We start from the raw sequence: 22,746 nt of genomic DNA on the forward strand, positions 1-22,746 counted from the left end.
TCGTCATTATAACAGATTCCTTTTGTCTCTTTTGTTTCATAACATGTCTTTTGGTATGGGTCTATTTTCATCCATTATGTTAGGCACTCAGTGGCGTCTTCGAATCTGGAAAATTGTGTCCTTCAGTTCTGTAAAATTTGGCTGAATTACTTTTTAAATAATTTATCCTCCGTTTTCTTGGTTCTATCTTTCCAAAGTTCCTACTATTGGGTCATTGGATCTCCCGAATGGAGCCTCTAATATTCCCATCTCTTCCATTTCTTCATTTTTTGCTCAACATTCTGAGATATGTCCTCAAATTTCCTTTTGATTCTTGAGTTGCTCCTTTATTTCATCATATTTTTAATTTTCAAAGCTCTTTTTATTATGAATGTTTCTCTTTCATGCACCATTTGGTTTCATGAATACAATTGTATTTGTTACGCAAAAGGTCTGTTGATAGTTACATTTGTCTATCTTGAAGTGTTCTATTCCCTGTATAGTTTATTTCTTCTAAGATGTATTTTATCTGTTAATTTTGGTTTCTTCAATATAAGGTATTTCCTCAAATGTATGGTGATCAGTGGTATGTGATTATTATTCAAAGTAGGGTTAAAAAAAAAAAAAAAAAGAGGCTGCTTGGAAGCTCTAGTGTGCCTTGGTGGGGCTGCTAAAGTATGGTCTTCCTTACAGGGTTATCTGGTTGGTTGACTTTGCAGGGAGAGCTCCTGATAGTAATATATTCAGGTTTTTCCTTAAGGGCTGGACAGAAGTCCCCAAAACTCTTTGAACCATTTGCTTAGAACCATTTGCTTAGAGGGTATGGGAAATGAAGAAGGCTGGCAAATCTTAACATTCTGTATATAAACAGTCATTAAATCCCTATGTTCCAAATGTGTGCCCCAGCCCTCAATTGTATCTAGTAAACTCCAGGTCCAGAGATACTCTGTTTTATACTTTCCAGATAATAAATTTCTTGTTCTGCTGTAATTGGGGAAGGTCAGCCAGCTAGATGTATCTTTCTCAGCTTTACTTAGCTGGATTAGGATTTGGCCTTCTAGTATGTATTAACATATTTAAAATTTAAAGTCCATTTACTTTTTGGATTCCACAGTTTTATTGCAGTTGTTTTCACTTCTAAGTTTTTTTGAGGGGGAGAAGAGTCCTTTGTAGATTTTGTCATTTTAGCAATTGTGGGGGAGGACGTGGAAACTAAATACATATAATCTATTATTTCCAGATTTATGTTCTTCTACTGTGTCACATCTTATTTCTCAATATTTGGTTTCTAGTATTACCTGCTCTGGATTTGGGTTACCTTAGATTATACCTCTACAGTCAGTGAAAAAGTGGTCTTTAATATGGTTATGAACCAGAAAAATTTCAACATAATCTTGTAAGTTTTTGGCGAGGCCCAAATGCTTATACAACATAATGAGGGACAAAGATATTTATTTGAAAAATAAAAATTCCATAAGCTCTCTTAAAGAGAACAGAATTATCTCCTGAAAGGCCTTTTCAGTTCCATTTCTAAATTGGCTACCTCAGAACAGAATCCAAGTCCAAAGCTGGCACCTATTTTCAATCTTATTTAGTCTCATCCTCTTTTACAACGAAATACCATAAGTCATATAACAATTTGGAGACTTTCCCCAAATCATACTGCTAAGTATAGAGGGAGATAAAGCCCATTATACTGAAGGGAACCAGTATGTGCCACCCCAAAATATTCCTCTTTGAGATAAATATTTTAAAGCTAAAGGCAATTAAGAAGTAGATGCAGAAAAGCTCTCTACACTCCCCTGTTCGCCTAAAAGCAGGATATAAATTTGTAAAGGTGTTCTTTCTTCCCTCTCTACCAACAAGGACAGAAGTTAATCACTGGAGACAGTGTAGACCTTTATCAGCTAGAAATGACATCACAGGAATCTACCAACTTCACTCCGTTAGTTACCCCATAAATTTACCTTCCCACAGTTTTGTTACCTTTGGAAGCCTGAAACTGCTTATCTTTGTCTTGTCACTTCTCTAAAATTAATTGTTCATTGTTGAAGACAATGTATAAGCCAGATTCCTAAACCACTGTTTTGAGTTACCTTTCCTCTGCATGATGTGCATGCACTGTATGCGCTAATTTGCGTATTTTTCTCTTGTTAATCTGTCTTTTGTTACAGGATTCTGTCCCAACTATGAACTTATGAGGGTTGAGGGAAATTGTTCTTTTCTTCTCTTCAATACATATCTTAACTACTATGTGCCTATAAACAGTAGGTACTTACCATTTCTTGAAAAATTGGTAAATAAGTTTAATTTCAAAAGTGGCCTATCAATTATGGTTTTTAAAAAAAGCTCAGTACTTAACTATAGTCAATTATCAAATAAAATTATATTACCCCTGTTAACTCTGTGTATACTTTATACCTTATATCTGAATCTGAAGCCTTCTGTCTCACTGCCAACTTGGTAATCTCTCCTTGAGACATAGTCTTATGAAGCTTTGCTTGTTCATCAACTGACGAAAATCGCTGTGATGTCTGTAATAATTACATATGTGAAAGATTTAATGCCAAGTAAATATATGATAGCACTGTAATTAAAATTTGGGTTACAGAATTACTTGAGCTATTTAAAAACACACAAAACATTCATATTATTCAGAGATTCATTGAAATAATAGAGCCCACTGAAAACTCTATATAAAGTAATCTGAAATAAAGAGGACTTGGTCAATGAAAATAAACAGGATCTACCAGTTCATATTTTCTGACAATTTAAAAAAGAATCTCAAGTGGAAAGGCAAGGAAGTGAAAACCATTTAAAGATAGAGACAAAAGATGCAGGATCTAATAAATCTAGAATGCTAAGTATTGTTTTTCAAATCTCCTTTTATTTATCCCAAAAGGTGATTACTTTTATGGCTTAACTTGCTATTATAAATTCTTCATATATCTAATCAATAATTTAAAAGAGATGGAATATGCAATGATTTTTAAAGAGCCAAAAGATGACAGAATAAAGGCTCATTATTTATTCAAATTTAGAACATTATTAATGTTCTAAATTATAAACAACTTATAAGGCTATCAAACTGTGACCTGATTTTTCATTGGCAGTTCTTGTTCCATTTGTTTAAAATGTGTCCCTCTAAAGACAATCCTGTTCTGAGGAGAGAATTTCTTGTTATCTATTCAAGTCATTTCCTAATATTTCATTTTTCTGTAGTTATAATATTCTTTCTTTAGCCTTTTGGTCTGCCTGACTATAGCCTTATTAACAGAAAGAGGAAATACCTCAAGTTAGCAAAGATGAAGTAACAGGGATCTGGTCTACCCTCTTACCTGAAACCAACAAAAAACCCAGACAAAATAATATGAAACCACAATGTTTAAAACAATGGACAGATATCCCTGAGGGATGGGAAAAAAAGGAAGTATGTTCTACACTTGTCCCATCTTACTGCCTTGAGAGTTTCTAGGCTGTGATGCAGAGAGGAGGAACCCAGGTGAAACTTGACAGACTCTAAGTGGAACCCATGAAGCTGAAAGTCCAAGGTGAGCACAGTGACTAGAGATCAAAAGACAGAGTACTGGAGAGGAGTGATAAGCACAAAGATAGAACTCTAGAGATCTACAGAAGGTCCACATTGAATATTCAGCTTGAGTACTAATCAACACTTTGTATGAGAAAACAATCCAAGACCAAGAAAAAGATCACTCGAAAGGATTAAAGGTAATTGAGCCCATCACTCACAAAAGGTCAGTAATAGTGTCAGTAATAGTGTCTGGCCCAAGAGCCAGAGCATGTAAATTTATGATTCCCAGGGCAATGGGCAAAGTATAGAGAGGATCTCATCTCAATAGTCAAGAATAATTAGCCCTAGACTGAGTACTGTTTGGGTCTAACAAACCTTCTTTTTTTTTTTTTTTTTAAGAGACATGGTCTTGCTCTGTTGCCCAGGCTGGAGTGCAGTGGTACAATCACAGCTCACTGCAGCCTTGCACTCCTGGGCCCCAGTTATCCTCCTGCCTCGGCCTTCTGAGTAGCTGGGACTACAGGCACATGCCTCTGTGCCCAGATCTTACTTTCCAGACCTCTGTGCAAATAAACTGAAAAGTTAGATGAAATTGATAATTTTGTAAGAAAAAAGTGTTTACCAAAATTGCCCCTGTTAGATAAAATGTTTAAAAAAGACCGAATTCCCTAGAAGAAAAAAAGAAAACTTATCAAGGAACCACACCACAAAATCCCAGGTCGTTTCATAGAAAAATTCTGCCAAATCTTCAAAGAACAGATAGCTGCAATGCTATAAACTGGTCCTGACTTTTTTTAGAGGAATAAAATACACATATAAATACTAAGTGTATAGTCAACAGTGTGGCTGCTGTCTTAAGGCTGCCAATCCAAAACTCTTAAGTAATGAACTTTGTTCAATAACAACCAGTTTTCTACCACGAAAGACCGACCTCAAAATCACCTAGCCCAGGTCCTAAAACTTTATGAATATCCTCTCCTGACTTCTCCCTTGTGAGATATTACTAAGACACAGTCAAAGTGGGTTTTCTCTTACTGTAATAAGCTAATAAACAGCTTTGTTTGATCGACAGGTTTTTCTGGCAGTCTATGGAGTAGACATCAGAGAGAAAGAAAATTCAACACAGACAAGGATCAGAGAGTATCTCAGAGAATAGCAGAAATAGGAATATAAGAAGTGACAGCAGTCTGGGGGGAATAATGAGAAATTTAGTTTTACTATGCTGGAAGTAATGAAGATTGAAATTCTCGAGAGCCATTCAGAAGTCATATCCATACAGATGATTGCTTTAAATCTGGGGGATGATAAAAGAAAACTGTACAGAGAAAAGTATAATGTTTCCTATACTAATCCTATAAATAAGGAATAGAAATGATTTTACTAACCCACTTACCATCCAGAAGACAGAAACTAAAAAAAAACTACCTTAAAAAAAACTGCTTAGCAGAAAACGCCATTCTTCTTGAGTAAATGCCAATGTGGTGTGTATAAAAATGGAGTGAGAGCAGCACATAGAGACTAAACAGTTATTCAAACGGCAGCGTTTGAAGTAAGAGGTTAAAAAACACCAAAGTCACTAAGGAGGGAAACTACTACACTTGTTTCCCCTCCCACAGCAGGTAACAACTGATTAATAATTTAAAAACTCAAATCTCCTTCAATTCATTTGTGAATGTCCTTATCCCATTAGATTGAGTTACTTCACAATTAAAAAGGTCATACAGCAATTTCTTCCAAGATTTAATGACACACTTCAGAGTAATAAAATCAGTTTGTCCAGAAAAAAAAAATCCAGCTTTTAAAACTCCATGTACCTAGAAAATCAAATCCATTTAAAATCCAGAAAATATTGTGAGATTGTAGTAGATTTTATTTAGACACAATACATCTTCATCTTCACAATATCAGATAATGTTAGAACATGGAATATTCTCAAGATAAATAAAAAGAGAAACACATTTAAAAATTATTCCTACCCACCCCATCCCCAGCCCTGGTATCTATCCACATATTCTACAAAGCAAAGCTTCTTCATGCAGTGTCCACCAGAAACAAGCACCACCACCTGTTCCTAAAATAGCTCGTGGTGAAAGAGAAGGAAATGAGAAAGCTGGGGACGTGACTAACACACTGTGCAGGGAAGTGCTCTACAACTACTGGCATGCAGTGACTGTCAAGCAGGTGAACAGAGGCTAGAACACTGAAAGGAGCTGAATGCTCCAAGCAGAAAGCCCAACTTCCTGGTTCATCTCAGTAAAGGTTCCCAGTGTAAAAGAAGTCTATCACCAAAAGGACTAAGGGTTGTTACAAAGGAAACTCTCAGGAACAAAACAGCAGTCATAAATGCCAAAGTTTTTCTGCAAAAAATAAATCTATGTATACTAGACAAAGCAGGACTTTTCATTAAAATTTGTTCCATTACATAATTTCGTATTTAACTGTTAATCAGATAACACAGTATATTTCCTTATTTATAACTCAAATACAGGGCACCTCCAAAATGCTATTATTTTATTCTACACTGAAGATTTTGACTCTAATTATACATATTATCAGATACACAGAATGTTTCCAATTTCTATAATCCTACAGTTCGGCTCAGGTTAATGACTCATTTATCTAATCAGGGGACTTGTTTTGCATTTTTCTCTTTTTGTTGTTGTTGTTTTTGCCTTCATAAAACATCACTTTTGTCACTTAAAAACTGGGTCTACCTCCAACAAAAGATAAAAACAACGAGAGTATTCTGGACAATAGGAGAAATTTCAATTAATTAGATCTTTGACAATTCAAACAGCTTAAAACAGTTCAAAGATAGAATATTTAATGAGTCAAATAAAGACCATTCTAAAATTTGTCTCTAATAATTGACAGACACTAAAGAATATTAGAGAGCTCAGTTACAGATATGCATGGAAATAAAATGTTATTTCACTCTACTTCATCAGTGATGTTCTGGTTCATATTAGACATATGGTCCTTATATTATATATTTCTAGGACAATTCCAAAATGAAACTCTTTGCATTAATATACCCATCAGTATACTAATACTTGTCAAACCACATATACACCTGATTTGGGCTAAGAAGATGATATAGTTATATTCTTAGCTTAAAATAGTGCAGCTTTATTCAAACACAACACCAATGTTATATTGTGTGATTAATACAAATTCACATCACATATAGCCTTTTATTTGGCTGGGTTGGTCCAGGAAGACACTTTTTGCTCACTATATGTTTTAAAATTCATGTTTATTTCTTATTAGTGGAAAGTGAGGTGGAGGAAGAAAGTTTACAGGCAAAAAATGTAAAAGTGCATTGTAGCTAAAAGCTACTGGATTATTTTAGACCAAGGATCAGTAAACTAAACTACGGATCAGTAAACTGGCCAACAGGTCAAATACAATCCCCTGTCTGTTTTTGCAGTTTTATTACAAGACAGTCATGCCCATTTATTTACTTAGTGTCTATGGCTGCTTTCACAATACAGTGGCTGAGTTAAGTAGTTAAGTTAGGTAGTTGCAATAGAGACTATATGACCCACAAAGTCTAAAATATTTGTTATCTGGCCCTTTACAGAAAAAATGTAAGGACCACTGCTCTAGACCTTTTAGGATACAACATGGAAAATTTCTACATTAGTGCCAAGTCAAATAATCTTAATTTTGCCTAATTTATAGCTTTTTAAAGTGCCCTTTATTTGAGTTCTATTAAATTAAGGTTTAGCTTAGTTGCTGTGTTCACTGAGGTTTCCCATGTACAAACCATTACATGGGAAGAAGCTGTGAAGGTTAGCTTTAGATTAGCAAAGACTATTTCCATCAGATTTGCTTGCTATTTTTCTTATATTGCTGTAAAATTACCATTTCGGAGTCACTGTGAGAGGCCTGACCCAGGCTGGGTGCAGGCCCTAGCCCATAGTGAGAAGCTTGGTCAAGGGAGAGAAGGGGCTCAATAATGTCATCGTAATCATCTTCCTCTGTATCCCCCTCCCCATCGGCAAAAGTACCTCTAGTCAAGAAATCGGAGCGCGTCCGCGCCATTCGAGCTTTCTTTTTATGGGCCGGTCTGGCAACCTGCTTGACCAAATGATAAAACAAATAACACAACAATGTTTGGGGTTTTTGTTCTTTTTGAGATGATGCCAATGAAAGACATCAGAGGGCTCATGAATTTATTGAAATATCCCTCCACCCAACCATGCCCTTTCCACTAGCAGAAGTGACAGGGATGACCAAAAGGAATCTGTATACATTACTCTGGATGAAGGACTAGAATGGAAGCTAAATCTACACTGTTCTACATAGCCAAAGAAGTCATCTTTCACTGCCATAATAAGTCAACAAAGTCTCTTGCACAAATTGCCTTCTTTTTCTTAGCAACTGGGTTTTTAGGCACCATTCCCTGCCTGGAGTACACCTTCATAATTATAACAATCTCCGCTCATGGCTTCTTTCTCTAAAAACACTTGGGAGTAAATGGGTAGATGAGGTGCTCTACCTACAAGCATAATAATTTCCAAAATAATGTACATCTCTTTCGCATAGAAGATAGATAAACAGGACTCAAAACTTACCTCTCTTTGGCCTGGCCCAGCTAACTTCACAGGTTTCCATGCTGGTTCATCTTCTTTATGGAGTTGAGGATTTTTACTGTTTAAGGCTTCTTTGCTGACACTTTAAATGAAACAATGAAATTACATTTCAGTTCTTAGCAGATATCCCATGGCAGCCAGGTTAAAGACTTCCAGCAAATTCCATAAATATTTTCAGATCTTAGTCAATTCCCAAGACAATTAAGTCATATATTTTCTGCTTAGCTAATTAGTAATAATAATCCTGAACCTACGCATATGACTGAATTACTAGAGGCCTTGTCCTGATGATCAGTGGGTATATTCCACTATGAATATGATATATGTTTAAGAATAGTAGCTGCAGAATAAACTCAAGAAATAAAATAGATCTGATGATGAAGAAAGGAAAATACCAAACCCCTGAATCTTTAGAATACTAGTCTTACAAGGGGCCTTTCCATCTAATCATTATAAAATACCTGAAAAATAGCCATCCAGTGATGAGGATCTCATTATATTTTATACTGAGATGGTTCCTATTGGGTTAGAAAACGCCTTCTGAAATCTCTCTTTGTAGCTTTCATCCACTGTCTGAGTTTTAAAACTTGACGTTGAGGCCGGGTGCGGTGGCTCATGCCTGTAAACCCAGCAGTTTGGGAGGCCGAGGCAGGCGGATCACCTGAGGTCAGGAGTTTGAGACCAGCCTGGTCAACATGGCAAAACTCCGTCTCTACCAAAAATACAAAAATTAGCTGGGTGTGGTGGCAGGTGCCTGTAGTCCCAGGTACTTGGAAGGCTGAGGTAAGAGAATCACTTGAACCCAGGAGGCAGAGGTAGCAGTGAGCCAAGATCGTGCCACTGCACACTCTAGCCTGGGTGACAAGAGTGAAACTCTGTTTCAAAAAAACCAAAAACAAACAAAAAGCTTGATGTTGAATAGCATAAAATCAACACTGGCAGGATAAGAAATTGTTATCAAACTAAAAGTATGCTCCAGACAATACAGGTGTTACAGTGTTAGCTTATTAAAATTTAATTTTGATTGAGTAACTGTATGATGAGAATGCTTGATCATTAAATTCTGGGCAGAAATAGATGCCAGAATCTGATGAAAAAGTATATATAACCTACACCTTCATGGCTCCAATTACCTATATTAACTCAGTACCATGAGTCTCATCAACAACATATTGATAAACTCTCCTGAGCAGAACTGTAAGCTCCTTGAGAATCATATCTCACTTCCAAGGATAGTGCTAGCTAAAATTAGACACTAACTTATGATACTAGTTGGTAGATTAATTGTTCTTCCATTCAAAATCTTTCATTTAATTTTTATAAAAGAAAGTCTAGGAACCATAAGAAATTATCTTGCCCTTTGCCTCTATGCAATAGGCCTGAAACAAACACAAATAGATGCAATCTTTGCTAGCTAAAGGCTTCTTAGAGATCTCCCTTTTTGAGCAATGTATGTACAATGTGTGTAAGCCTAGCAATCCTAGCTTGTCCTAAAGGATTCTCTTCTGGCTATCAAAATCTCTCTTGCCACAGTTGAGCCTATTGGACCTTCATTTATCCTCCAAAGAGAAACAACAATTAATAGGATCTTGATAGTACTTGACCACTGCAATTAACCTTTTAACTCACAACATTTTCTTTAGACTTCACCATGAATTTTTTTTGTCTTTTCTCATTGAACAGTTAAAAACTACTGTGTACTCATCACCACTACAGTACAAAAGGGACATTAACCTAGTATTACTTTCTAATCATAAAACCCAATGCCGATCCTTAACGATGAAATGCAAGTTCTAGTCCCAGCCATTTCTCTAAATATATGATCTTGAATAAGTCATTTCACCTCTATGGGCCCCAGTGACCTTATCTGTAACATGTGAGAACTGGACTACATAATTCAGAAGCACCAACATTTATGATTCTACAAAATGTTAATGTTTCTAATATTACTTATACAACAGGATGAGATTTAAAGTATGAATTTTATCTGTAGAGTTTAATATAATCTAATATACAATAATTCTAAAGATAAGTAGATCATTAATAAAGCAATAATGGAAATCAGCTCAAATACACCTACAACTATATATCTTGGAAAAACAAGATAAATATTTCACAAGGATGATTAATATTTTTTAGAATCCACAATTTGTTTTCTACAAAACAAATTCATGGATCCAACAGCTACTTTGTAAGTGTACACACCTATAATACATACATACACATAAATGTCATAATTAACAGACATTAAAGAATATTAAAGAGCTCACTTACAGATATGCATGGAATACCATGTATCACTAAACTTAGAATGACAGGGAATATGTTTTTAACACTCTCTTATGGATGCATATGCTACACAGAGCCTTTGAACTTCTGGGAAATCTGTAGGTTAATGGGTGAGAATAATACTTAAAACTGTCATTGAGCTCAACTGCACTTTGTAATACAATAGAGACTCTTGGTGGAAAAATATATTATTGATCATCTCTTGCCCACATTTACAAAGGATTTCTCTAAAATCCATAAGAAATTTTAAAGGGTGGAACATTTAAATGTTTGGGTTATATATAAAAGGAGAGAAAAGGTTATTTTCATTGTTAATGTAAAATTTTTTTTAGCCCAAAGATACAGCCCTCCTTTCATTTCAATGATGACATTCTCCCATAAGAACCAAAAGAATCTACCAAATATAAAGACAATACAAGTATCTTCAATTTTGTTAAATTTGTTTTTATGTACCACTTAAAAATGCTTTTCTCATGACTACCTCTAGTTTAAAAAAGTATAAAGAAATTCTACTTAGGGCTGGGTGCAGTGGCTCACACCTGTAATCCCAGCAATTTGTGGGGCAGAGGCAGGAGGATCACCTGAGGTCAGGAGTTCGAGACCAGCCTGACCAATACGGTGAAACCCCATCTCTACTAAAAATACAAAAATTAGCCAGGCATGATGGCGTGCACCTGTAGTCCCAGCTACTCGGGAGGCTGAGACAGGAGAACTGCTTGAGCCCAGGAGGCAGAGGTTGCAGTTAGCTGAGATCACACCACTGCACTCCAGCCTGGGTGACAGAGTGAGACTCCATCTTAAAAAAAAAAAAAATTTCATTTCTATTTATATGAGGTATAAAAAGTAAACTCTTGGAAACAGAAAGTAGAATGACGGATGCCAGGGGCTACAAGGAAAAGCAGAGTTGTTCAATGGGTACAGTTTTATTTTACAAGAAGAAAAAGTTCTAGAGATCTTTTGCAAAACAATGTACATACAGTTAACACTACTTACTGTATTATTTAAAAATGGTTAAGATGGGAAATTTTATGTTATGTGTTTATCACACACAAAGAAGTATAATGAACGTAATGATGACCATAAATAGGCCAACAGCTGTAACAAAACAAATTAACTTCTTTAAAGCCTGAAACGAACAACCTTCGACTACTAAACCTCACAGCTATAAAGCAACCAGTATTTGGTGAATGCCTACTATGTTTATAGGCACTGTACTGCCCTTCACAAATGCTTCTCCCTTAATGGGGAGGAACCCAGTATTTACTCTGCTATTCATGATTAGTCAAGGATTCCTAGGGTATAACTACATCCAACTGCAGGTGATGGTAGAGTCAACAATTAGGGAATATTTTTACAAAGAGAAAATGGCCAAGTTGAGCAGCCACTTTACACAAATAGTTGGAGCAGAACAAGGCACCTTAATAAAAGTACTCCAAGAAGTTTCCCATTTATACATAAACATAAATAAACATTTCACTTACAGGGGAATACTCATATTGTTCTTTGGAGTGAAGAAAATGGGCCTAGTATTTCCCTCTCTGGAAAGGTCATCAGAATTGTGGCTATAAGACTGAGTTGGCCTAAAGTGTTCTCTTTTTGAAATGCGATTATTAGAGAGTTTACAGGCTACATTCAGCTGGGTGCCCATTCTGTCTGTCTTGGATAATTCCTTGACAGTACTAGATTGGCATGGACTTCCTTTTCTTTCAAAGAACACGGTGACAGGTCGGTCCTTTGGGGGTAAGTGAGCAGAGGAACTGTCTTTTTGGGCAAGAGCTGCATCTTTTACTGATAGGGACCCCAGTACATCAAGTTCTCCCTTATTTGAGGTATTTAAGCTGAGGAGAGAGGATGGCCTCTCTACTCTTTGCTTTGACTGATAGGAAGATGGTGCCACCAAACACTCTCCAATTCTTGGCTTTTCAATTGTCTTGAAGGCTTTGCGCTCCTTCTCTAAAATATCTGTTTGCTGGCGAATCTGTTCCATCATCTCTTTTTCATTCTGTTGCTGCAACTGCTTTTGCCTTTCTTCCTTCTCAGTGTTTAGCTTTTCTAACTTCTTAAGCACAGGATTAGAAGACTCTGTATTCAAAGAAGGAACAATTTGATCTTTTCCTGAGCAGTGATACCTTCTAGTTTCCCTGTTGATATCCAAAGTAAGAGCTTCCCCTGGTGTGTCTTCATTTTCCAATAGTTTGTTTCTTTGGATACTTGTGTCTAGTTGGGAATTTGTTTTCAGTGGGTCTTGTTGGGGGATATAAAAAAAAGTAGGTAGACTATTTGAAATGAAGGAGTCTTTCAGCTGTGGTTTACAGGTAATAGACTCAGAACTGCAGACCACCTTTTCCTTCATAGTTCCATCCTTCAAATGCTCTGCATTGCTAGTCTCATTTGAGGCACTGAAGGCATTGTCCCGTGAATCAAATTTTGGACGGCTGGATATCTTAGGTGATGGAAACTGCAAGTCTCCTTCATCTGAAATGACAGACTCTAGTTTGCTCTTTTGGCTTTCCTCATAGCTCAGAAGTTCCAAGCTTCCTTGAGAACTCTCACTATCAGGTGTACCCCGTGGAGATTGAAGGCCTTCAGGCACCAATTCTGTAGACCATCTGCGATCCTCTGAAGGAGAAACACCACCAAGAGAACGAACTTTCAGCAATTCTAAGCTAAATATAGCTTGCTCTAGTTCTCTCATTCTCCTACTTTCTCTTTTAGCCCGGCCTACTTTTTTCTGATGGAGATCCTCCAAGGATCTAGGTCTCTCTCTTACAAGCACATCTTCCTGCAAGTCCACACCACTCTGGCTTTGGGCTCTCTCCTGCTGCTTGTTTGGTGACTCCTTCAAGCAGTCCACTGAACTTTCATGGCTAATTCGATTACTCTCTATTACAGATTTACATTCCTCTATGGCTTTTATTCTGTTGTCAAAAGAACAATCCTCCCATTCTGAAGGGTCTGAACCCTGAATTTCCAGAGATCCATATCCCTTAATATTCACCAATCCAACTTCTGGTTTTGTTTCTCTTAGCCTTTGTTCTTTTAAAGCTTTAAATCTATATAAGAACAAACAAAATGGGTTACAGAAATATCTTAGTTACCACTGAAAAGAACATATTTCCTGAGAATTTAAGAAAAAAATGCAGAGTTGTAAAATCTTTTTATAATACCTAAGTACTTCTTAAACTAACTTGAATGCGCATTTCATAGTTTTCCTATTTCCATGAGTCAGATGATATTTCATTAAGTGTATTACTTGTACCTAGGCATTTCAGTCAAAATGTAAACTAATTCAGAAGTAAAGCTCTCATTTTAATAATGCCTTTATTTTAAAGTAAACCTCAAATTAAAGTGAAATTTTAAGTGTGAAATTAAAGTGAAACTTTAAGTGTGAAATTAAAGTGAAACTAAGTGTGAAATTGAAGTGAAACTTTAAGTGTGAAATTAAAGTGAAACTTTAAGTGTGAAATTAAAGTTTCTGAAAGTAACAACAGTTGAATATTGCCAATTTTATAAGATTCAGCCTAATGTAAAAGTTAATTCTTAGCAGTTATGATCACAGACCACGTAGCTTTTCAATCCAATTTAATTCAATAAAACCTTATTTAACTTCCATTATAGACAATACAATGTGGGTTAAAATCGGTATCACAGTATAGTGGAAAAGACAAATTGTATACAACCAATTCTAATACAAATTAGACAAGTGTTAATGCAGAGGTATAAACAAAGTGCTTGGGAAGAAGAAAAAGAGCAATTATTATAGTAACAGAGATTACCTTTGTCTTGCTCTGAATCCTCTACATGTCGATTGCAAAAGGATAATTTTTTTCCTTTGTTCTTGGTACCTTTTACTTTCCCTGTAGGCTTTCCATCTTGCTTGTATGCAAATAGCAGCCATGTGCCTGCGCCTATAGTGATCTCTCCATTTCTGCTGGATAACGATGGCTGCAGCCCGTAGCTCCAAGTACCGCTGCCTCTCTAAGTGAGCACGCCAGGAAGCTTGGAGAAGAGCAGCTGCACTAGCCATAACAAAAGCATCCTTCTGCACAGCTGCATCTCTGACTTGCTTCTGATTTAGGTAATTCCTCCAGAATCTCTGTGGGGAAGACAAAATAACAGAAACTGGTTGTCATATCTTACACTGCATTTTCACAGAAAAAAAGAGAATAAATTTCTTATGCCATAATTACAGGTTAAGTGGCTATGCAGCTAAATTCTTGGTGATTAAAAATAAGTTTTCTGGCCAGGCGCGGTGGCTCACGCCTGTAATCCCAACACTTTTGGAGGCTAAGGCAGGCGGATCATGAGGTCAGGAGATCGAGACCATCCTGGCTAACATGGTGAAACCCCGTCTCTACTAAAAATACAAAAAAATTAGCTGGGCGTGGTGGTGGGCGCCTATAGTCCCAGCTACTCAGGAGGCTGAGGCAGGAGAATGGCGTGAACCTGGGAGCTGGAGCTTGCAGTGAGCCGAATTCGCGCCACTGCACTCCAGCCTGGGCAACAGAGTGAGACTCTGTCTCAAAAAAATAAAAATAAAAAAACTAATTTTCTACAAAAGCAGAAACTGCACCTGAAAAAGATAAATAGAAAAAAGTTTTCTCTTCCAGATATGTTTGGCTAACACAGCTATTTTAAATAATATAACCTTGAAGAAGTTAATTACAGAACCTAATTTAAAATTTTTGGATGATTTCATGTCCTTCAAATTATTAGTAACTTTAACATATTATATTCTTTTGTTACAATTTTCCCAAATAACACTAATGGGTTTAAGGTAATCCTGACACACATTCCAAAGATGAAGATACTAAAGATTTTCTTGCACAAATGGAAAAGATCTTATGGAAATGATATAAATCAATGAGGGAGTTAATAAAACAAATAAAATGTAAAATAAGGTACCTATCATCCAAAATGAGTGTCTAAAACCAACGGTATATATACAACTCTCAAACATCACTCCAAAAACTATTAAATAAAAACAACTATGTCAACAAATATTAGGTAACTCCTTAGCCCCTACTCAGATCTCACAAGACATTATAACTACAAATTCAATTTAATTTAAATTCAATGGAATCAATGTTTATTAATAGTCTATTATATGCTAGATAATGTGTTGGGTGTTATGAGCACTTCAAAATTGGGTAAGACATATTCTCATTTCTGAAGTTTACATTATTATTGAAAATGTTTTACAGTAAAAAGGTTCTGGTTACTAAACAAAGGCCAAATAAACTAGTCAATCTCATGCAAAGAATCCTTTGCTTCTCACCTGGATAATAACAGATGCTTGTCTCAGATGGAGGAAATGCTGCCTACACAGCAAGACCCTGAACCATCGCTGCAACAATATGATTCTGCGGAGCACCTCTTGGTGAAGGAGATCTTGTAAGTGCTGTCGTTCCTGCTCCTTTAGAAAGACCTACCAAAAGAAGAAAGATGAGGAATGCAGCTTAAGAAGAAATGAGAAATTTATTTCATGAATCATCCTTTCTGTGATAAGCTTTTAGAGAAGAACAAACACAGTGGCAGGCATGTAAATGAAGTACTGATAAATATTCCTACAGATTTATCCTAAGTAGTCATTCTCAAACTGAAATGGAGAGAGTAGAATACGGAAGGTGAGCTGGGTGTGGTGCTACATGCCTATACTCCTAACTACTCAGAAGGCTGAAACAGGAAGTTTGCTGAAGCCCAAGAGTTCAAGTTCTACAGCAAAATAGAGAGACCCGGTCTCCAAAAAAAAAAGACAAAGAAAAAAAGGAAGGTAAGGAAGGGAGGAAGGGAGGGAGAAATGACAAGGTGAGCAAGAATATCAAAATTCCAGCGCCAGAGATTATGATACATTACTCCATTGGGGAAACCACTGCTCTGAGTAAATGTACTACTGGTAATAAGTCATATTTTTCAAGGGTGTTGGGATGGGGAAAAAAGTTGAAAACCATAGATCTTGAAGCTTGAATCATATAATGAATAAACCAATGATAACAGTCTTTCTGAAATCCAGTGTGCATTAAAAGCTTCTCACTCTCCAAAGTTATTAATAAGTTTATTTTATTTACTCCTTCATCCCATGTTTAGGGTTTGGGAGGCTGCAAAGGTGAAGGAGACATATCCCTTTAGAAACAGGAATTATACCTCTCATTTGAGAGCAGGTAGATATTATATACCCAAAGAGGAAGAGGATAAACTAATAAGGGCCAGAGACAAAAGATCCCACCTGAGTAACACAAAGAGTTGAAAATAATAATAAAGGCATGCACAGGAGACAATGTGACAATTAATCTCCATAAAAAAGATATTAAGTAATGTGAAGCCACAATATGAAGGTTCTCAAAAAAGAGAAAGATGTTTGGATTTAACGAGGAGGTTATCAGGAGGTTATTATCAAGCAGGAGGTAGACATAAAAAACTAAGTATATTAAGATAATAATTTTAATATTATGAGTAGAATAAATTAAATGGAATGACAAATACACTAGAATCAGATAAGTAAGCTGTTCACTGTATAAGCAATGTAGATGAGAAGAGATAAGGAATAAAAATAAAATGGAAGCAGCAGTAATGGAGAAACAGGAAGCGATGTAAGAATCTCTTTGTAAAAGGAAAAAAAATCCCTAAAACTTTGTGGAAGGATTAAAGTTAAAGTGAATGGTATGCCAAAGACAATTATGGTTTCTAGACTGAGAAACTGGAAAAAGGGTGACAGAGAAAGACAGTATTTGATGAATTTAAGAGCAGATGAATCCAGATATGGTCACCTTGGGCAAGCTGGCTTGGAGATTACAGTAGAATATCTATAGAGAGATGATTTTTAGGCAGTTAAAATTATAGTCAGAACTAGAGCACTGGCCAGAGCTCTGTGATTAATACTGACTATGTAATTAAATAAAAACCTGGGCCTAACCAATTGTCTGCTGATATCTGATTCACTATCTTTTTAATAAACAATCTCATAGACAAAAATTATTATTTTTTAAATAAATGCACTCAATTTTGACCAGAGCTATACAGATTATATTTACCATGGTTTTTCCAACTTGATAATTATCTGGATTAAGATTTATTTTCCTGAAGAAATCCTGAATGTTAAATTTGGATGGAATAATATTTCGGGGAAGAAGTACATGGAAGTGGCTCACAAAATCCTGAAAAATAATTAAAAAATATTGTAAAATCAGAAAACAGTGTATGTAAACAAGACCTTAAACTAATTATCATTTTATTAATCTTTTCTCTTTCTTTTAAAAAGGGTGAAACCAAGAAGTGCATGTTAATTTAAGATATGATAAAAGGTTAATTAGAAAAACATAGGAGGCGGAGAAAGATATTGGGTTCTACATATCATGTCATCAAAAGGGAATGAGAGAAAAAAAAGGGCAGAGGCTAATTATCCCTTTTGAGAAAGCTTTATAAAAGACCAAAGAAAAGGTTATTTAACAAGAACCTAAAATTTCTATCAGGAAAAAAAAAGCAAACGTGGCAGGATGGGGACAGGGTATCACTGAGAATGAGGCTTTCCGTCCCAGTAACAGCAAAGACTTGCTCAGTTGCTGAACAGCTTCAATATAGTTTCCATACCCATAGCAGCAATTGCTGATACGAGCAGCTGTGAGCCTTGCTGGCAGCTTACTATGAAAGATAATCCTGCTGAGAAAACTTCAGGGAAAACCAAATGGAATCTTTTCACTAGATAATTCTCACTGAACTATTACAGTTACTGGAGAAGTCAGTGCAAAGAATTGTTATATCAGGAGTAAATTTAGTATTAGCAAACATTCTGATCAAACAAGAATAGCCAAGTACTGGATTCTATTACAATAAGCTTAATGAGATTGCTGCCATTCAATCAAAGTAAATACTGTCTATCCCTTTTCAATTCTGTATACAAAACGTGAAATGGAAAGGAAGAATTAAGGGAAATAAGTAAGCCCCAAAGAAATAATAAGCAAGATATGTGGGAATCATTTACTTGATGTGTCTAAATATGTAAATATCACTATAAAAACAGAACCTGGAAAGAATATTTGGAGCTGTATCCTGATTGGCGAATTCGAACTGTTTCCAGCATCCCGGTGTATCGAAGCTGTCTAAGTACCAAGGCATCACTGAACCTTAAGGGCAGCTAAAGCAAATGGCAAAAAGATTAACCCAGAACAGTAGATCTCCAAATTAATTATCTGTTTATAAGCATGGCTAACTGTTGAGTATCTAGAGATTGACCGGAGGTTGTCTGGTTAAGATATATAGTAACTAAGTATATTAAGGCAAGCTCACCTCTCAGCTGGTAGCTTCAGAAAAGTTCTGACTGCCCAACCCTAGGGAAAAGAGAGAAACCAAGCTTCCAGGCTTCTCTGGTTGTGAAGAGAGAGGACCTTAAAGGCTCAAAAAGAATGTAGTCACCCACAGAGGCCACATAGTCCAATCACTACAAAATCTGTAACAAGAAAACCTACAACTGGGTGTGGTGGCTCACGCCTGTAATCCTAGCACTTTGGGAGGCCAAGGTGGGCTGATCACCTGAGGTCAGGAGTTCAAGACCAGCCTGGCCAACACAGCAAATCCTCGTCTCTACTAAAAATACAAAAATTAGCCAGGCGTGGCGGTGCACAGCTGTAGTCCCAGCTACTCGGGAGGCTGAGACAGGAGAACTGCTTGAAACCAGGAGGCAGAGATTGCAGTGAGCTGAGATCATGCCACTGCACTCTAGCCTAGGCGACAGAGTGAGACTGTCTCAAAAAAAAACAAAAACAAAAAAACAAAGAAAATTCTTTTCTGCTTTTCTGACAGGACTTCAGGAGGTATTTGCTTCTTAAATTCTGGGTGATGCTAAATCAAATCCATATAAACACCTTACAGGCAGGGAAGTGTGGAAAAATCCATTGAAAGTGTTAATAACATACTATTTTCCTTACAAATATTATAGTGCTTCCCCTCCACTTATTCTGCTTAAAAGTATTTAAAGCTCAGTTTGAAGTAAGCTGAGATATGTGCTCTCATTTATAGGATATTTTTACCTTTTCAGCATTAGAGCGAATGCATTTTACAAAATATGGTTCTGCTTGACCAAGTGTTTCCATTAGCTTGCTTAATGATGCCTGCAACAGAAAGCAATATAATTATCATACTCTCCCATTCCAAACTATTAACAAATAATTTATAAATATAATCAATATGCTGGCAAAACATTCAAAAAGTAGAGGCACACATAGAAAGAGGTTTGTTTCTGAAAAGCATATTGTGTATATTCTCATACTGGTTAAATTATGGATAATTAAGGATAAAGATGGTAGTTTAGTATTAAAGTAGATAGCCTGGAAATAGTAAATATTGCAGATGTTTCCAGAATAATCAAATATAGAATTTTTTTTCACTTTTCTTCACATTTCATCAAACAATTTTATTCAAACTCATGTATCCTACAACTTTTAAAATGATTCAGGAGGGTATCCAGTAAGGTAGTACTCCCTTGCTTTACTTTAAATGTCTACAGAGTATGTAATGATATCCCTTTTTTTATTCCTGATAATGGTAATTTGCACATTCTCTCTTTCTTCCTGATTAGTGGCTAGAAATTTATCAACTTTTTGATTTGCTCAGCCGAGGCATGGTGGCTCATGCCTATAATCCCAGCATTTTGGAGGGCCGAGGAGGGCAGGATCACCTGAGGTCAGAAGTTTGAGACCAGCCTGGCCAACATGGTGAAACCCCATCTCTACTAAAAAATACAAAAATTAGCCGGGCGTGGTGGTGCCCGGCTGAGGCATGAGAATTACTTAAACCTGGGAGGTGGAGGTTGCAGTAAGCCAAGACGGTGCCACTGCACTCCAGCCTGCGCAACAAAGTGAGACTCTGTCTCAAAAAAAAAAAAAAAAAAAAAAAAAAATTTGGATCTGCTTAAAGAACCAGCTTTTGGTGTCAGTGTTTTTTTTTTTTTTTTGTCTATTTTTCTGTTTTTCATTTCATTGAATTCTGCTGTTATCTTTATTATTTACTTCTCTCTGCTTGTATTGGGTTTCATATATTCTTTTTATAGTTTATCGAGGCAGAAATTTAGACTATTGAATTGAGACATATCTCCTTTTCTAATAAAAGCATTTAGTGCTATAATTTAAGCTTGGAGCACTGCTTTAGCTACATTGCACAAATTTTGACATTTCATTCCATTTAAAATATTATAAAATTTTCCTTCCTCTAAAATATGTATTATTTAGAAGTCGCTTTTACATATTCTAAATATTTGGGGATTGATATCTTTCTTTGATTTCTGGTTTAATTCTATTATAAATACAACATTTTGTATGATTTTAACTCAAAATTGTTAAGGTTTTATGGCCTAGTTTATGATCTACCTTGGCAAGTATTTCATGGACACTTAAAATAAATGTATATTCTGCAATTGTTGGCTAGGGTGTTCTACAAATTTCAGTTAGGTCAAGTAGGTTAATTCTATTTAAGTCTTCCATACCCTTCCTAATTGTCTATTTACCCTATCAGTTACCAAGAGGTATGCTGAAGTTTCCAAGCATAACTGCAGATTTGTCCATTTTTCTTTTAATTCTATCAGTTTTTGGTTCAGATATTTCGGAGCTCTGTTATTAGATGAATATACATGTAAGACTTGGTAAATTGCACCTTTTATCACTATGAAATTATCTCCCTTTATCCCTGTTAATTTTCTCTGTTCTGAAGTCTACTTTGTCTGACTCTACTATAGTCACTATAGCTTTCTTTCGGTTTTTGTTCACATGGTTTATTTTTTCCATTTTTTAAACCTTTAGTATCATTGTATTTAAAGAGGTGTCTTGTAGATAACATACAGTTAGGTCTTATTTTATCCAATCAGATAATATCCATTTCTTTCTTTCTTTTTTTTTTTTTTCTGAGACAGTGTCTCGCTCTGTCACACAGGCTGGAATGCAGTGGCGCAATCTCAGCTCACTGCAAGCTCCGCCTCCCGGGTTCACGTCATTCTCCTGCCTCAGCCTCTCGATTAGCTGGGACTACAGGCCCCGCCACCACACCCGGCTAATTTTTTTTTGTATTTTTAGTAGAGACGAGGTTTCACCGTGTTAGCCAGATGGTCTCAATCTCCTGACCTCGTGATCTGCCTGCCTCGGCCTCCCAACGTGCTGGGATTACAGGCGTGAGCCACCATGCCTGGCCAATAATAACCATTTCTTAATTGGACTGTTTAGAGCATTTACATTGTTAATAATTAGTATGGTTGGATTTAGGGCTACCAATTTTATTACTGGCCTTCTGTTTGTCCTCTCTCATTTGTTCCTCCCTTCCTCCTCTTACTCCCTGTCTGTTTAAAATAGACTTTTGGAGCAGTTTTAGGTTCACAGCAAAAATAAGCAGAACATAGAGACAATTCCCATATGCCCCTTTACGCTCATGTGCACAATTTCCCCTATAATTAACATCTTGCATTAGTGTGTTATATGTGATGAACCAATACTGACACGATTATTAACTACAGTCCATAATACGCATTAGGGTTCACTCTTTATGTTGCACATTCTCTGGGTTTAAACAAATATATAGACATTTATTCACCATTGCAGTATCATATAGATTAATCTGACTAACCTAAAGTCCTCTATGCTCTGCCTACTCATCCTCCCCCAACTAGATCCTGGCAACTACTGATCTTTTTTACTGTCTCCATAGTTTTGCTTTTTCCAGAATGTCACATATTTGGAATCTTATGGTATGTAGCCTTTTCATATTGGCTTCTTTCACTCAGTAATATGTATTTAAGGTTCCTCCAAGCCTTTTCATGGCTTGAAAGCTCATTTCTTTTTAGTGTTGAATAATATTCCATTGTCTGAATGTACCATAGTTTATCCATTCACCTACTGAAGGACATCTTGACTGTTTCCAAGGTTTAGCAATTATGAATAAAGCTGCTATAAATATCTGTGTACAGGTTATTGTGTGGACATAAGTTTTCAACTCATTTAGGTAAATACCAAGAAGTTGTTACTGCTGGATCATATGGTAAAAATATAGTTTTATAAGAAACTGTCAAACTGTTTTCCAAAGTGGCTGTACCATTTTGCATTCCCACCACCAATGAATGAGTGTTCCTGTTGCTCCACATTCTCACCAGCATTTGGTGTTGTCATTGTTTTGGACTTTTGCCATTCCAATAGCTGTGCTGTGGTATCTCATTTTTGTTTTAATTTGCAATTCTCTAATAACATATAATGTGGAACATCTTTTCATATGCTTATTTGCCATCTGTGTACTTTCTTTGGTGAGGTGCCCCTCCCCTCTGTTCAATATACTTTAGTATTCCATATTAATTTATCTACTTTTCAGCTATCTTTGTAC

The 22,746-nt window shown here is 36.2% G+C and overlaps 1 protein-coding gene across 13 annotated transcripts in view; it reads right to left on the reverse strand.

The window, feature by feature from the left end:
- The window catches only part of MYO9A (myosin IXA), a 308,394-nt gene that overhangs the window by 76,088 nt on the left and 209,560 nt on the right, over positions 1-22,746 (reverse strand). For 6 of the 13 annotated variants that reach the window (XM_063652720.1, XM_063652723.1, XM_063652724.1 and 3 more), the window contains 9 exons: positions 19,422-19,502; positions 18,419-18,529; positions 17,430-17,552; positions 15,677-15,826; positions 14,175-14,494; positions 11,880-13,451; positions 8,092-8,191; positions 7,379-7,594; positions 2,401-2,513 (listed from right to left, as the gene is read on the reverse strand). In XM_063652720.1, the coding sequence (XP_063508790.1) occupies positions 2,401-2,513; positions 7,379-7,594; positions 8,092-8,191; positions 11,880-13,451; positions 14,175-14,494; positions 15,677-15,826; positions 17,430-17,552; positions 18,419-18,529; positions 19,422-19,502 (2,786 nt within the window). The remainder of the gene's footprint in view (positions 1-2,400; positions 2,514-7,378; positions 7,595-8,091; positions 8,192-11,879; positions 13,452-14,174; positions 14,495-15,676; positions 15,827-17,429; positions 17,553-18,418; positions 18,530-19,421; positions 19,503-22,746) is intronic. The other 7 variants (XM_063652726.1, XM_063652725.1, XM_063652722.1 and 4 more) reach the window with 2 other exon arrangements.

This window comes from Pongo pygmaeus, chromosome 16, assembly GCF_028885625.2.
Source record: "Pongo pygmaeus isolate AG05252 chromosome 16, NHGRI_mPonPyg2-v2.0_pri, whole genome shotgun sequence".
In the NCBI taxonomy this organism is placed as follows: Eukaryota; Metazoa; Chordata; class Mammalia; order Primates; family Hominidae; genus Pongo; species Pongo pygmaeus.